This window comes from Ranitomeya imitator, chromosome 3, assembly GCF_032444005.1.
Source record: "Ranitomeya imitator isolate aRanImi1 chromosome 3, aRanImi1.pri, whole genome shotgun sequence".
Lineage (NCBI taxonomy): Eukaryota > Metazoa > Chordata > Amphibia > Anura > Dendrobatidae > Ranitomeya > Ranitomeya imitator.
Window position 1 is genome coordinate 109576920 of NC_091284.1, and position 15475 is coordinate 109592394.

Genomic DNA, 15475 nt, shown 5'->3' on the forward strand with positions numbered 1-15475 from the left:
ACTCAGCAGCAGAGCTGTGTTTATAAGCACACAGCCACAGAGTGATAATGGTACTAAATGCGAACCCTGTTAACTTCAAAGGTGTACGCAAGCCCCCTCTGGGGCAGGGGTAATGGTAGTGGACTCCAAGCACTCAACTCCTCTCCGGAGAAGCCTGAATTCTAAAGGCACTAGGCCTGCCCTGAGCACATAGAACCGAGTCCACAGTACCTCACACACACAGAACATAAATAATCTTAGCGCACCGACAGGCGCGCCAAAGATCCTTTTATAGATTTTGCCAATCAGACAGGACCTTGCTCACGGGCCAATCCAGAGCCGGAGCAGGACCTGAACATGTGACGGCAGACGACCAAAGAGAAGTTGCCTCCCGAGCATGCCCATTAGAGCGAAATCTGGACTTAATCTCAGAAGAGATCACTCGCTAATCTGATAATAGAGCGGAGAAGCTGAAGGCTGTTTTATTACCGACAGTGTCTACTACTCCATGTATATAGTATGTTTTGCGGTAAACTTGGTCTGCTTCGTCATAACAGTCACTGGGTAAAACTGGTAATGGTTTGATGAAATATACAGTACACAAAGAGTTACATTTTGTAAAGTTAAAACCTGCAGAGCTACATTACATCCCTGTACTGTAAAGTACCAGATAAGCGCAGATTATGGCTCGCCAAGCCTATATTTGCATTGCTTAGTCACAAATACATATCTTTGTTTGTCTTCAGCTACAGCAGATGCTCCTTGGACTGAGAATGAAGTGGAAGAAATTTACTAATTCGCCATATGCCATGGAGAAAGTAGTTACAAACACTTCTCACCATCCATCTTTGTGGATTAGGTGACAGCTTTCGCTGCCAGTTTAATAGCTGCCGGTAATTGATCTGAAGGCCGAGTCGCTGTGTATTGATTTTATGATTTCCTGCATGTGTCAAATTCATTAAAAAAGCTGTATTTTTATAACTTTATGAGAGTCAGATATGAAATGTATACTTTATATAGGACCTAGCAGTGTCAGGTTTATATATAGTTTTCTGATGAACTATCTGTGGACTCGTTTATATAAAAAAATGCATAATCAGCAAATGAGATTTGCATTGGTCAATCCAATGCAGGGGGAAGGTCAGCAGACAAGATGATTATTGTAATGTTACAATGAAGGGGTATCCACACCTTAGATATGTATTGTATGTTCATAGAAAACTAAATAAATATCTGGAACCATACCCATCTCCATAATGATCACCCTCACCCGCTTGTGTCTGAATAAGAGCTGTAGAGTCTAGGTGAAGAATGAGCTTAGATCAACCTGCAGGGGTCGGACTCTCATCTATCAGTCATTTATGGCTTATCCCTTTGATATTTCATAAGTGTCTAAGCCTAGAATACACCTTGAAAGCTGACCTGTCGCCAGATCTAATAATATAAACTGCATATATTAATAAATACATTTCTAAGACTATAGAAATCCATGTACAAATTGCTGCTTTATCTTTTTTGAAAGTGGAAAATAACTAGTTTCCCAACTAGTCTGAAAAACAAGTCCTCACTGTCCCTCCTTCCTGCTGCAGAAATCTCACACTGCTCATACAAGCTGCAGCTGGTAGTTGGGCTGGGTGGGCAGACATGGAGTACACTTGGACTATTGAATTTCTCCATAAAATGCTTGTCACAGCATCAGAATTATACAACCAATGAAATGCTGATTTCTCACCAGGTTTAATAGATCTATGTAAATAATATATAGTGACTGATCCATCAATTTTTGATTAAGCGTTTCTTGAGTCAAAGCTACAAATGGATCCATAAAAAAGGGGAAGTACAAGTCCTTCCATTATATTTCCTTTCGAATCCACATGTGACTTTGGACCCCCCCAAAAAAAACGCTACCAAAAATGCTGTGAGTGATACCACCTATTTGGTGCTAAAGCCTAGATTGTATCCTATTCAGTGAGAATAGGAAAGTCTTTTCCCAAAACATACTATACAAAACAGTTTCATGATCTTCTACGTAGAGGATATGTGGTTCTTCCATGGAGCCAAAATATGGTTTTAAAAATCAAAATAGTTTGACACCACAAAATAGACACTACCCTATCTCCTTAAACAGGAGCAGGCCACTCCGCAGAATCTCGGCTTCCTGCTTGCTGGGGGTCAGTGTGTTCCTGGCTTGACTGTCAGTTTGGACCAGCAATATTGTGGTGCCACTGACCTGATTTGTGTTCTCTCTGTGATATTATTTATTATTATTAATATTTATTATTATAGCGCCATTTATTCCATGGCGCTTTACATGTGAGGAGGGGTATACATAATAAAACAAGTACAATAATCTTGAACAATACAAGTCACAACTGGTACAGGAGGAGAGAGGACCCTGCCCGCGAGGGCTCACAATCTACAAGGGATGGGTGAGGATACAGTAGGTGAGGGTAGAGCTGGTCATGCAGCGGTTTGGTCAATCGGTGGTTACTGCAGGTTGTAGGCTTGTCGGAAGAGGTGGGTCTTCAGGTTCTTTTTGAAGGCAATCATTGCCTCTGCAGCATCAGAGTGGCACATAAGACTGAAACTGCAAGGATCAGGAACTAAGAGTTTGGTTTTGCTTTAGTTTTTTGTACTTTGGATATACAGGGGCACGTCTCGCTTTTTTGTACATGCAGGGGCATGTCACCCCTTCTGGGTTGTGCATCTTGGCTATACAGCTTTCCACAGGCAGGTAGAAAACAGTCAGGTTTGGACCTGCTCTGCACCCCATCTACAGTGGGGAAAAAAAGTATTTAGTCAGCCACCAACTGTGAAAGTTCTCCCACTTAAAAAGATGAGAGAGGCCTGTAATTGACATCATAGGTAGACCACAACTATGAGGGTCAAAATGAGAAAACAAATCCAGAAAATCACCTTGTCTGATTTGGCAAGATTAACTTTGCAAATTATAATTGTGGTCTACCTATGATGTCAATTACAGGCCTCTCTAATCATTTTAAGTGGGAGAAGTTGCACAATTAGTTTCTGACTAAATACTTTTTCCCCACTGTATTTTGAGGCTTCTGGCACGTAGTGAGGAAGAGTTAGGGACCATCCTAGTTAGGTACACCCTGTCGTGGTGGGATGTCTTTTACGCTCTTTCGATCAAAATAGTGTCAACTAAGTACCCTACATGTACTACTATTTATGTAATTACTTACTGAAGGGTATTTGCTCATTTTTTTTTACCCAAGGTTCTGAAACTGCATGGATCAGGAGCTAAGTGTCCGCTCCAGCAATCCCAGCTAGCTTCTTTGTACCTGTTCGGCCACTGCTGCTCTAGACTGCAATTTTGGCCGGTAACCTTGATGAAAAAGAGGAGTTTTCAAAAGAAATATATTGAAAAGTTTTGGCTAGCACCCTGATCCAAGAAGTATCGTTTCTCCTTGCGGAGAATGACATGTTGAGCATGTCGAGGTGAGGAGACTTAAAGCTGCAATGCTCCTCTGGGAAATGTGCAAATTGTCTCTTCAGAGAGGAAGAGGACTAGAACTCTAGTGCCACCTATTGGAAGTAGCAATCCTAACAGTCAATGTCGACCCTTTAACGAGCCTTGTCACATGACTTAGGATAAAAGCCAAACCAGAATCTCAATTTGCAGACACTGTGTTTCGGGGTACTGCCCCTCGTCAGTGCAAAGTGGAGATCTGGTTTGGCTGAGTGAGAGGCATCTGACTGGGATCCAAGAAGTATCGTTTTTCCTTGCGGAGAGTGACATTAGCATGTCGAGGTGCGGAGACTTAAAGCCGCAATGCTCCTCTGGGAAATATGCAAATTGTCTCTTCAGAGAGGATGAGGACTAGAACTCTAGTGCACCCTGTAAATTTACCTATGAAAAACCTGGGAATAACTCTTTAATAATGTGCAGGATGTGTGGAGATCATCAATTATGAAGAGGCAATTATCAAGTGAGTGCAGAACATTCACAACAGCACATACATAGTAATGACGACCTTGCACTTACTTGCCTAAGCTTCTGATATATGACTCCAAACTTGAAGGTATTGTTGATTTCATGTTCATCATAAGTGACAATCATTTGTGATGCCTGAAGAAAATAAGCAAAGTTATTAGGTTATTTTACAAAAAAAGAACACAGACGTTCGCACACAGCGGAGTCTTAGCACTAATTGTTTTTTTTGTGTTTGATTTCAATAAAAGTGTGAGTTAATTTTTTTATGATCCTTTTTTATTTTTATGAAAAAAAATGAATAAAGGGTAAGAAAGCTGTGAAACCTTTACAATAAATATATTTTAAAGGTAATTGGAGTAGAAAATAAAGTAGAGACAAACACCCCAGTTCCATCTCTGGGTCACTTACTGGATGTCAGAAAACCTTACTTTATCAGCCAAAATGGGAGCCGAGCACCAAGTCCTAATCTACATGAGCGGCTGACTCCTATCGGCCGCCAACTGCTGATTAGATTAACACTTTCTATAGTGACAAAGTTGCCAATCAGCCACACCGTATGAGAGTGAGGGAGCTTGACCCCATAATGGAGAGGGCTCAAGCACTGCTAAAGATAAAGGTAATTTTATGGAAACCCCAACTAGGCATCAAGTTGGCGATCGAGCAGTTGGATCACTACTTCATACTGCCCTCATATCTGGCAGCCAAATCAATTACAGATTTCCTTAAGGCCACGTTCACACGTTCAGTATTTCGTCAGTATTTTACAACAGGATTTATAAACCAAAACCAGGAGTGGAACAATGAGAGGAAAAGTATGATAGAAACACATCACCACTTCTGTATTTATCACCCACTCCTGGTTTTGGCTTGCAAATACTGATGTAAAATACTGACCAAATACTGAGCGTGTGAACATGGCCTTAGCAAAGACCATTCTGATCTTCTGAGAGATCTAGTATAGTAATTATTTCCCTAAGCTACAACAATTCTGATGCATTTTTTTTAGAACACTAAAATGTGGTGTTCCTCCAATATCCCTCCTGAAAATGAATAAATCAATGGGCTGTGACCCTACATATGCTGATAATGACCTGATAATAGCATACTGCGCCGCGCCTTATAGACTATTATGCTGGTGACGAAAGTTATCATTCATTCATACATTTTTTTTTAGAAAAGTGAGAATTTGAAAGGAGTACTGTTTGTACCTTGGGGTAAAGAACAGGATTAAATTTGAGTCCAGTGGCGTCATCACACAAGGCCTGAAATCATAACAAAAACAGAGTTCTTAATTAGTCTATATTGCAAAGTGATGTACAGATGTAAATCATTGTGTCCTTACTAGTGATGAGCGAGCGTGCTCGGAGAAGGTGTTATCAGGCCATGCTCGGGTGTGAACCGAGTGACTTCGGCATGCTCGAAATATGTGTTCCGAGTCGCCGCAACTGCATGTCTCACGTCACGGCTATTTGACAGCTGGAACACACACGGGGATTTCCTGTTTGTTAGGCAATCATTGCATGTGTTGCGGCTGTCGAACAGCCATGAGACATGCAGCCGAGGGGACTCGAACATATTTTTCGAGCACGCCGAAGACACTCGGTTAGCACCCAAGCATGGCCTGATAACAACTTATCTGAGCACGGTCGCTCATCACTAGTCCTTATAAATGAGTAACTAGATGTGAAGGTGCGTCTCACAGCCGCATCTGAGAATGAATCTGCTGTTTAATAGTAGAACTCATGACTCGTGCTCCTTGTTCTGTAAAATGCAAAGTTTGACAAACCCCTTCAAATCTTCATAAAATTCTCACTATTTGGTTGCGGCAGTGATGCATTTTTTTGCCCTAAACTGCAACATTTATTCAATCATTTTAAAAAATGTGGTGCTTATTTTTGTTGTGGTTGGTGAAAAAAAAAAGTACAGTGGTCGCAACGTTAAATATCTTGTAATTAATTTGGATGTGTGCTTATGGAAAAAATTTTTTTTTAACCAACTATGAACTAAATTAAAGTCTGCAGGTGTCCTGGTACGAAGGAATATTGCATTCTGGGAGATCAAATGGCAAAAACAACTATCCTACCAATTATTTGAAAGGGGAGTATATGACTAGACCAACCAAAAAAGAAACAAAACCTACCCCTAAAAGCATCAATCTTTATTACAAATTCCGTACAATGCCACTATATAAAAAATAAGAATCAAAAACACATCCCTATAGGGACCACCAGGGGATAGAGGTACACCTAGTTCAACGTACCCTCTATATAGATTGATAATAGTGCCCGAAAAAAACACAAAATAGAAAAAATGAAAAAAATATGAAAAAGAAAAGATAAAAAATTATCAAAAATGAAACAATCAAAAACCAGAAAAAAGAAGAATTCCTTGGATACAGTATGCCTCTACTAGCCCTAGTAGGCCCTAGAATCTATTATCCTTCCTAACAGCGGAGGTTGGCACCCTATAATGCGATGTGGCGCCCCCGCTCCACGGCGGCTCTCACTTCTATCCCTGGATAGTCCCTAAACACTAGAAAACACAGACAAAAACAGTTATGGATCAATATAGATCCATAATAACCCCAATGAATACACCTCTATATGTTCCTCTATGTTCAGGAACATATAGAGGTGTATTCATTCGGGTTATTATGGATCTATATTGATCCATAACTGTTTTTGTCTGTGTTTTCTAGTGTTTAGGGACTATCCAGGGATAGAAGTGAGAGCCGCCGTGGAGCGGGGGCGCCACATCGCATTATAGGGTGCCAACCTCCGCTGTTAGGAAGGATAATAGATTCTAGGGCCTACTAGGGCTAGTAGAGGCATACTGTATCCAAGGAATTCTTCTTTTTTCTGGTTTTTGATTGTTTCATTTTTGATAATTTTTTTATCTTTTCTTTTTGATATTTTTTTAATTTTTTATATTTTGTGTTTTTTTCGGGCACTATTATCAATCTATATAGAGGGTACGTTGAACTAGGTGTACCTCTATCCCCTGGTGGTCCCTATAGGGATGTGTTTTTGATTCTTATTTTTTATATAGTGGCATTGTACGGAATTTATAATAAAGATTGATGCTTTTAGGGGTAGGTTTTGTTTCTTTTTTGGTTGGTCGAGATCAAATGGTAGTCACATAGCTAAAGAATATGGATACTTTTGGGGACGATTTTTTTTAACAAGTATTTAGTATTAAATTATTTTTACAATTGGGTTTTATGAAACATTTTGCACCAGTTGGCTTTAACTGTGTTTCTATTTCCCTGAATATTCCCGACTGTAGAATGAGTTAAAGGGAACCGGACAAGGGATCCATGCTGCCCAATCCTTGGGCCGCATTTATCAGACATTGGCTTTATGATCTCATCTTGGTAGGTTCTGATTTAAAAATTATGTGGCATTTTAGAGAAAAACAAACTTCAAAAGCTGCAAGGAACAAGCACACTGGGGATTAGTCGAAAAGATGGTCATCCAGCAGCAACTCTCTGCCTGCTGACACCTGTTTATGCACAGAGGGAGACACCCGTCACTCAATGGGAGTGGGTGGAGAGAAGCTGCCAGGGATCTGCTTTTCCGACTAGTCTCCCTTTTAAAGTATGTTATCTCTGAAATGCCGCAGCATACCTGATTAAGATCATGCAGCCGGTGCCTGATACACGCTGATCCTGGATCAGCCAGCATATATCAGCCGTCAGGTTCCCTTAAACTGAATATCTGTATTGACAGGGAGTTTGTTTCTCTTTTATCGGTCTTTTTTGGAGATCCTCTCAGTTGCTTTATAACCACAAAGTTCAACCCAACTTTTATGAGATCATAAATCAGCACAGAGTAGTTCAGAAAAAGACAGAAAAAAGAATTAGTAACTGAAGTCACTGACGTATTCTCAGATAGCTCGTTCTGCAGTCAGCAATAGGCGATGTAGTAAGAGGGTATAGAGGGGAAACAATGCAAAATTCCTAATGAAACCCCATTGTAAATATGATTTTTATTACAAAATACATATACGGTATATAAACCCAGATAGCAGCCAAATGTGCAGTTGTGCACTCTGAATGCTCTGGGTACTGTAATGGGATCTACATAACACAGATGAGCTTACTGGATGCAAACTAACTAAAGTTGCAAAAACAGAAATGTCCAAAGTGGTTTTGCAATTTATTCTAGCTGAAATGTATAAAAGCAAAGATCATTAATGCTCACCTTTGCTATCTGAGGAATACTGGGAAGTTTGCTAAACCCAGCCAGCGGGATTCGTTCATGTAGAGTTTTCGTTTTAGACCTAAACAGAAATCACATAATTAGTTGATTAAAAAATAAGTAGAAAACAACATTATGGACATTTTTCTGTTAGTTGGTTTCCGCCACAGTCACAGAGCATGAAGCTGCAGTGGTGTGGAAACATTGTGGTAGTTGATGGATTTCTGATAAATACAAATGGGACGAAATGAAACTTGGCGAGGTGTACTAGGATTCGGTTATACCACTCGACTCTGTATGTATCCATAAAACACTGGCTACTCTCTCCGCGTAAAGCCAAATATGGCTGAATAGAACAGAGCTTAGCTGGTCGCTTCAGCACCTCTGTTTAATGATCACTGAAGGCTTCAACATTCGGACCTTCAATCATCAAAACTGCTGACATGACACCTTGACAAATTGAAAGTTTGTGTAAATGAAATTAACTTTTTAAAGGGAGTCTGTCACCAGGTTTTTGATACCCCATCTGAAAGCAGCATAGTACAGAGAGAGGGACACTGATTCCAGTGACGTGTCACTTACTGGGATGAGTGTTATAGTTTTGACAATATCACGTTTTTCTCTGACCAAGATCTAGCAGTTCTAAAATGCTGAGCTTTGTATAATCCACCAACACCACTGTTTGGCAGCTTTCTGTGTACACTGTGAATAGGCAGAAAGCTGCCAATTAGTTATACAGAGGGGGGATTATACAGAGCTCATAAATATGCAGGACTATAAAACAGAAATGCTTCTAAAGAAGCATTGAGATGAATCGCCCGTCAGGGCATCTATTGTGGTAATTGTCATATGCTAACTTATCTTCTAATGTGTTTTCTTTGTATATGTTTACTCATACATCGCTCACTGGGTGCACCTGCCTTTGCTTGTACTGCCCCAGAAGTTTGCCACTATTATGTTTATTACACTAGCACTTTATTTTTATATAGCGCTAACATATTCCGCAGCGCTTTACAGTTGACACACATTATCATCACTGTCCCCGATGGGGCTCACAATCTAGATTCCCCATCAGTATGTCTTTGGGAGGAAACCGGAGTACCCGGAGGAAACCCACGCAAACACGGAGAGAACATACAAACTCTTTACAGATGTTGTCCTGGGTGGGATTAGAACTCAGGACCCCAGTGCTGCAAGGCTGCTGTGCTAACCACTGCGCCACCGTGCTACTATGTGACACCATCTGGGGTAATCTAGCATCTTCAAATTAAACGTTATTTAAAAGCCTTTCTGATTACCTATTTTGCATTGCATCCACTTCATGTGATAATCTGTATACTGTTTATTCCACTAGGGAGAGATATTTTGTGTCCTGTGACAGCTTTTAGCTGTGATTTTCACACAGTCCTGAGCCACCTGATATACATTTGTTCATATGGGCCATAACATCTCTTAGTATTGCATATTTGTTATTTTGAAGCACATTATTTGAGGGGCACAGAAATCTGCTGTATAATTACCACTTTCATCGGTCTCTGCAGTTAACCTTTTCACCTTTTTAATTGCATTGTATTGTCTGTGTATTTGTACTGAATAAAGATACTTATTGTGTTCCCATAGAGTTTTCCTTTTAGTTAGCTATTCTTATTTTTTTGGATCTCATTAGGTTAAAAACATGTTCATGACAACCCATCAGAACCCTGTGTCCTCATTGTGGGGGGCCATTGAGAGCTAGTGTGCATTTAGACTAGCAATCACGTCATTTCAATGACATTGTCAGTGATTGATAATGGCATTTAAAGGCTTAACAGCAGAGATCAGAGCAACAGTTACAAACAGATGACGACTGTGTAACACAGCTGGCATCTGCCGGGTATGGTGCGGTCTTAGAGCACCTGGGCCTGCTCCATACAGGTGGATCTGTTGTAGGAAGCAGAAATACGTCATGATGCGGTTAGTAACTGACACCACATGAAGCCCATTGTTTTCTTTGGAACAGCCCAGGACTTCTACATCCTTTGTTAACAATGACTGTGCAGTGGTGAAGACACCATCAGCCTACTTGAGTTACATTTTTACCGTGTAAATGTCATTATGTGTTGTTAATCGCCATGTGACGTGCTTTGTTATATTATGTTGTCCATGTACCACCAGTAAAGTAATTTTGATAGATCATGTCATGGATTAGGAATGCTTATCACACGATAATAATGTATACTAATGTTATTTTATTACTCTGTTATCTGACAGATCTGTGACAAATGTGCATCAAATTTGTGTGAAATGTTGCATGAAAAATGAGATAAGTAGGTAGTGAGTATATGAGGGATATGCACCCAGTTAGCAAATGTTTTTTTTTTGCAAGGTGTCACTAGTCTGAGGTATTGCCGTTGAAAGTTACGGGTGTGCATGCAAATGTGCACCGGTGGAGTTGCTAGTGACACAACTAATTCAGGGCGCATCATGGGTCAGTGTTAGCATTTACGCCCATGCCTCTAGCAATGTCCAGAATGCAAATAAGCTGGGACATTCTTGACAAAAGACATCAAACACAAGTAAGCATGTAAACTGTCAGAGAAGACATAGAAAAGAAATGCCTGCACCATAGCTAGTTACCAAGTGGGAGTAAGTAACACTTGATATTAAGATACGATGCCCTAGGACTTAGTGAGGAGCGCAATACAGTATATAATAAGCTTAAGCTGGAGGCGATGTGATTTAGTGCACTGCCATTAGAGAAGCAAGGATTGAAGCAGCGGAGATGACTACTGAGGTTTAGTCCTGACTGTGAAGAACACATTCACTAGATGGGCAAACGATTAGTCTCCCAAAAAGATCCAGCTGTAACCACACTTTAGAAATCCGCCAACTGAGTGTACAGAGGAGTGCATTGCCAGGGATGGCTGAAAGACTGGTGCCTGTGTGTGAGGGACTGTTATGCTAGAATTGTGAAGGCTAGGCAGCAAGAATCTGCAAGGTACCAGACAATCTACTACAGGGCTTTGCTGCTAAGGGATGCTACAGTGAGACCGGTTATGTTTGCTGAGAAACATAGAAGGTGACACAGAGCCTGAATCAGAGTAAATGAGGTTCTGCTGACGTGATTAGCAGCAGGCCATGGGTGAACATATCACTCGTGCAACCTGTCTAACTATATAAGGGCCCAAGAGGTCACTTCTACCCCCAAAGTAAGTGGAACTATGCTTTTCATTTTGATGAGCTATTGGACTTGAAAATGGCCCATATACTGTTCCCTACAGGTGCCCTTTTGGGTCTGTAACTGCCAGTGCAGCAGACCAAACGCAAGTGTTAGTAAATTGTCACAAGTGTCAACCCCCATTCCTAATACAATTTGCGTTCCTCTGTTCAAGCCATACTTTTTGCCTTTTGTGATATTCCCAAAACCATCCAGCTTCCTGTGACTAAAGCTGAGATGACATCTGTGTGCGACTGCCAGTCCGGCCACTACATGCTAACACTCCAAAGTCAAAATGAATTTGTGCACAACGTTTGAATAGATCTCCTTTAGCAATTTTGATATTTGAGACAGCGCCAATACATCCATTTTACACACCTGAGTATAATTCTTAAATATTCTATGCTGTCGGCTTCTTCACATTTAATTGAAAGAATCAAGTTCCCAAGGCTGCTTCCAGTGCAGTAAAAATTTAGGTGGTCCTAAAATCAAGACAAACACATCATGTTTATTGAGACTTAGTCAACATTGTAGAAGAACTGAATTTAGTTTTTGTACAGTATGTGTTAAATCAAATTAAAAGGGATATCCGGGAATTTAAAAAAAATTGCCTTATCATTAACAGGCATGCAGTTGCTAACAGAGGCAACTACCTGCCTGTTATACCCGACGCAGGTCATTGACCGCTCCTGCCAGAGATTCAGCTGCTCCATGTCAGCAGAGCAGCAGTATCTCTTCCTGTTGACAGAGTGGGACTACTGGCGTCATGCTGATTGAAAGCCGGCTTCTCCCAATTAGGCAGCGAGGAGTCGGCTGTCAATCGGCATAACACCAGAAGTCAGTAGTCCCACACTGTCAACAGGAAAAGAAACTGCCACTCGGTTGACATGAAGTCAACAGAAGTCTGTGACCGCTCTGTGCTGACGAAGAATGGTGCCAGGCACAACAGGAAGGTAGGTAGCAACTGCCTTCCTGTTAGTGCTTAGGTACTTAGGTATAGTGCTTAAGTATCTCCTCTAGTGTTTAAAAAGAAAAATTCATGAATCATTTGAAAAGTTTATATACAAACAGTATTTTCAGATAATTATATATAATCATTATAGGCATTTCTTTATTCACAGCCATATATCACAAATCTGTGCTGTAGCGATCACAGTGCTCAGACCCTTGGAGCTGTGTCAATTCCCAAGACACAAGTCATGCCAGATAGATATAAAGACCTTTATTAATGCACAAGAAATCCATGAAGCAAACCAAATAAAGTTTATAAAAGTTGCCCGAGGGTATATAGAAACTAATAATGCCATTTGAAGGTGGAACTCCTTTCCAACTCAAGATACAACAACTATTAATGTGAAATCACTTTAACTCCTGAATTAAAAAAGATCAATCAATATTGTTAATCACTTTGTCATTTACAGGAACCTGCGCTTAGACCTTATTTTCTTCCAGGGCTATAATTAAAAAAGGAAGAGTTATAGATAGAAAGCAATTCAGCACTACAAAGATTATAGCCCTTGGAGTATATACCTCTACATTCAACATATGATCTGCCCTCCTTTAAAATTCCGTTCAATAAGATCGACAAGTTATTGTTTCCAATATGGATAAATTTTTTGTCATTAATACCACAAAGAATGCATGCCCAAGTCTAACAAAACAGTCAATATTCAACATATTAATGTGTAGTTGATGCTGTGTACACCTATGTTAATCAGTGGTAATGGCGGAAAACCCTGTGTGGTCCCATCTTGTGTTCATACTCCTTTCCATCTGTTCTCTAAATCTTAAAACCTACTTACAATATGTTAAGTAGCAGAAGCCTACTGGAGGGCTGGGTCTTGTGCAATTTGACAATCTATAGTACAAATTAGGCCCACAGGTGCCATCACAACCCATCAGCACTCCACAATCATGCTGCAGAGGAGAGATGGACTATGATGTCACATCTACTCCCATCCAACTGCGTGGAGATAATCAATGAGCTGTAGGAGAGATTAGTGCAAAACAGGGTCTTATCCCAGAGATATGGTAGGTTTAATACTCACCTATTCAAACTTTTAAGAAAGCACGTCACATAGAAAGTCAGTTGCAGCAGATCCACTGGTCAGCAAGTGACCATGAGACATCAAGGATGAAAGGGATAAGTGGACGGTTTCCGCGCTTGCTGATAGTTATTGACACATATATCCCAGTGAGGTTAAATGAAACAGGGGTTTATTCCTTGCATTTCAATATGCAAATAACTTCTTCAAAGAAGACCATTCAAAAACCATCCATTAAACCCTTTCATATTTGATATCCAACTGCTTAGAAGCCTCTACTGCTATTGATTGCTGCATCTAAGGGTGTTAAACTTACCTGAATTTTCAGATTTATTTATTTTTAAAAGTTTAAGTTCCTGGAGTAAAAAGATACCAATCAGCTCTTCTTCAGGAGTAAAAAAGTTGTTTTTCTAGTACTACTTGCCATCTTATAAGTCAATTAAGTCAATGACTACCCACTTAACAATCCTTGAAACATTGCTAAGGATTTTTAGCCAAATTAAAATCTTCACTAAAAGGAAAAGACACTGATAAACTGAGAACCAAGCTGGCCATGATCAGTCTATACACATAACTCAAATTTGTCAATCTTCTGGACTCCACAAAATTTGAACAACATGTCATGATTTTCTTATTAACCCCTTCATGACCCCAGCTTTTTTCGGTTTTGCGTTTTCGTTTTCCGCTCCTCTCCTTCCCAGAGCCATAACTTTTTTATTTTTCCGTCAATATGGTCATGTGAGGGCTTATTTTTGGCAGGACAAGTTGTACTTTTGAACGACACCATTGGTTTTACCATCGCATGTACTACAAAATGGGAAAAAAATTCCAAGGCCAGTGAAATTGCAAAAAAAGTGCAATCTCACACTTGTCTTTTGTTTGGCTTTTTTCTAGGTTCTCTAAAATGCTGAAACTGACCTGCTATTTTGATTCTCCAGGTCATAGACACCAAACATATCTAGGTGATTTTTTATTTCATCTTTTTACAAGCACTTGCTTATTTCTGTGATTTTTTTTTACAACAGGGTATTTTTTACCTCACTCTGCTCTTTTGTGTCTTCAAGTTTTTTGGTGGTGTGTGAACAGGTTCCTACAGACTTGTTCAATGTGCAAGTAGCCCATGTGTTTCTGGTTCTATAATTGTTCTCTTGATTTTTTATTTAAGTGGGAAAAAAAATTCCAAACTTTGCTAAAAAAAAAAAATTGTACAATTTTCCGATACCCGTAGCGTCTCCATTTTTCATGATCTGGGGTGGTGTGATGTCTTATTTTTTTGCGTGCCAAGCTGACGTTTTTAATGATACCATTTTGCTGCAGATGCATACTTTGATAGTCAGTTATTGCATTTTAATGCAATGTTACGTAAAAAAAACCCTGTAATTTTGGCGTTTCAAATTTTTTTCTCGCTATGCCGTTTAGCAATCAGGTTAATCCTTTTTTATTGATAGATTGGGTGATTCTGAACACAACGAGACCAACTATGTGTATATTTGATTTTTTTATTGTTTTATTTTGAATGGGGTGAAAGAGGGGTGATTTAAACTTTTATATATATTTTTTCATATTTTTTAAAACTTTTTTTTAACTTTTGCCATGCTTCAATTGCCTCCATAGGACGCTGGAAGCTAGCATAGCCTGATCGGCTCTGCTACATAGGGGCAATGCTTATATCACTCCTATGTAGTAGAATAGCTGCATTGTTTTGAGCGCCGACCACGGGGTGGCGCTCACAGCAATCCGGCATCAACAACCATAGAGGTCTTCAATAGACCTCTGGTTGTGATGCTGATGCATCGCTGACCCCCGATCACATGACGGGGGTCAGCGATGAGCGCATTTCCGACCCCATGGCTGGAAGTGCTAGTTAAATACCGCTGTCAGCATTTGACAGCGGCATCTATCTACTTAATAGCTGTGGGTGGATCGTGATTCCACCCGCCCTATTGCGGGCACATGTCAGCTGTGCAAAACAACTGACATGTCCCGGCTTTGATGTGGGCTCACCACCGGAGTCCGCATCAAAGCCGGGGTTCTGACCATGGAAGTACTATACTGTCCGAGGTCAGAAAGGGGTTAATAGAATTTTATTGATCTACCATGA

General features: G+C 40.2%; 1 protein-coding gene across 4 annotated transcripts in view; it reads right to left on the bottom strand.

Moving 5' to 3' along the window:
• Positions 1-15475, bottom strand: part of RAP1GAP2 (RAP1 GTPase activating protein 2) — a 1157994-nt gene that overhangs the window by 95995 nt on the left and 1046524 nt on the right. For all 4 annotated transcript variants that reach the window (XM_069761272.1, XM_069761274.1, XM_069761271.1 and 1 more), the window contains 4 exons: positions 11708-11811; positions 8137-8215; positions 5143-5196; positions 3986-4069 (listed from right to left, as the gene is read on the bottom strand). In XM_069761272.1, the coding sequence (XP_069617373.1) occupies positions 3986-4069; positions 5143-5196; positions 8137-8215; positions 11708-11811 (321 nt within the window). The remainder of the gene's footprint in view (positions 1-3985; positions 4070-5142; positions 5197-8136; positions 8216-11707; positions 11812-15475) is intronic.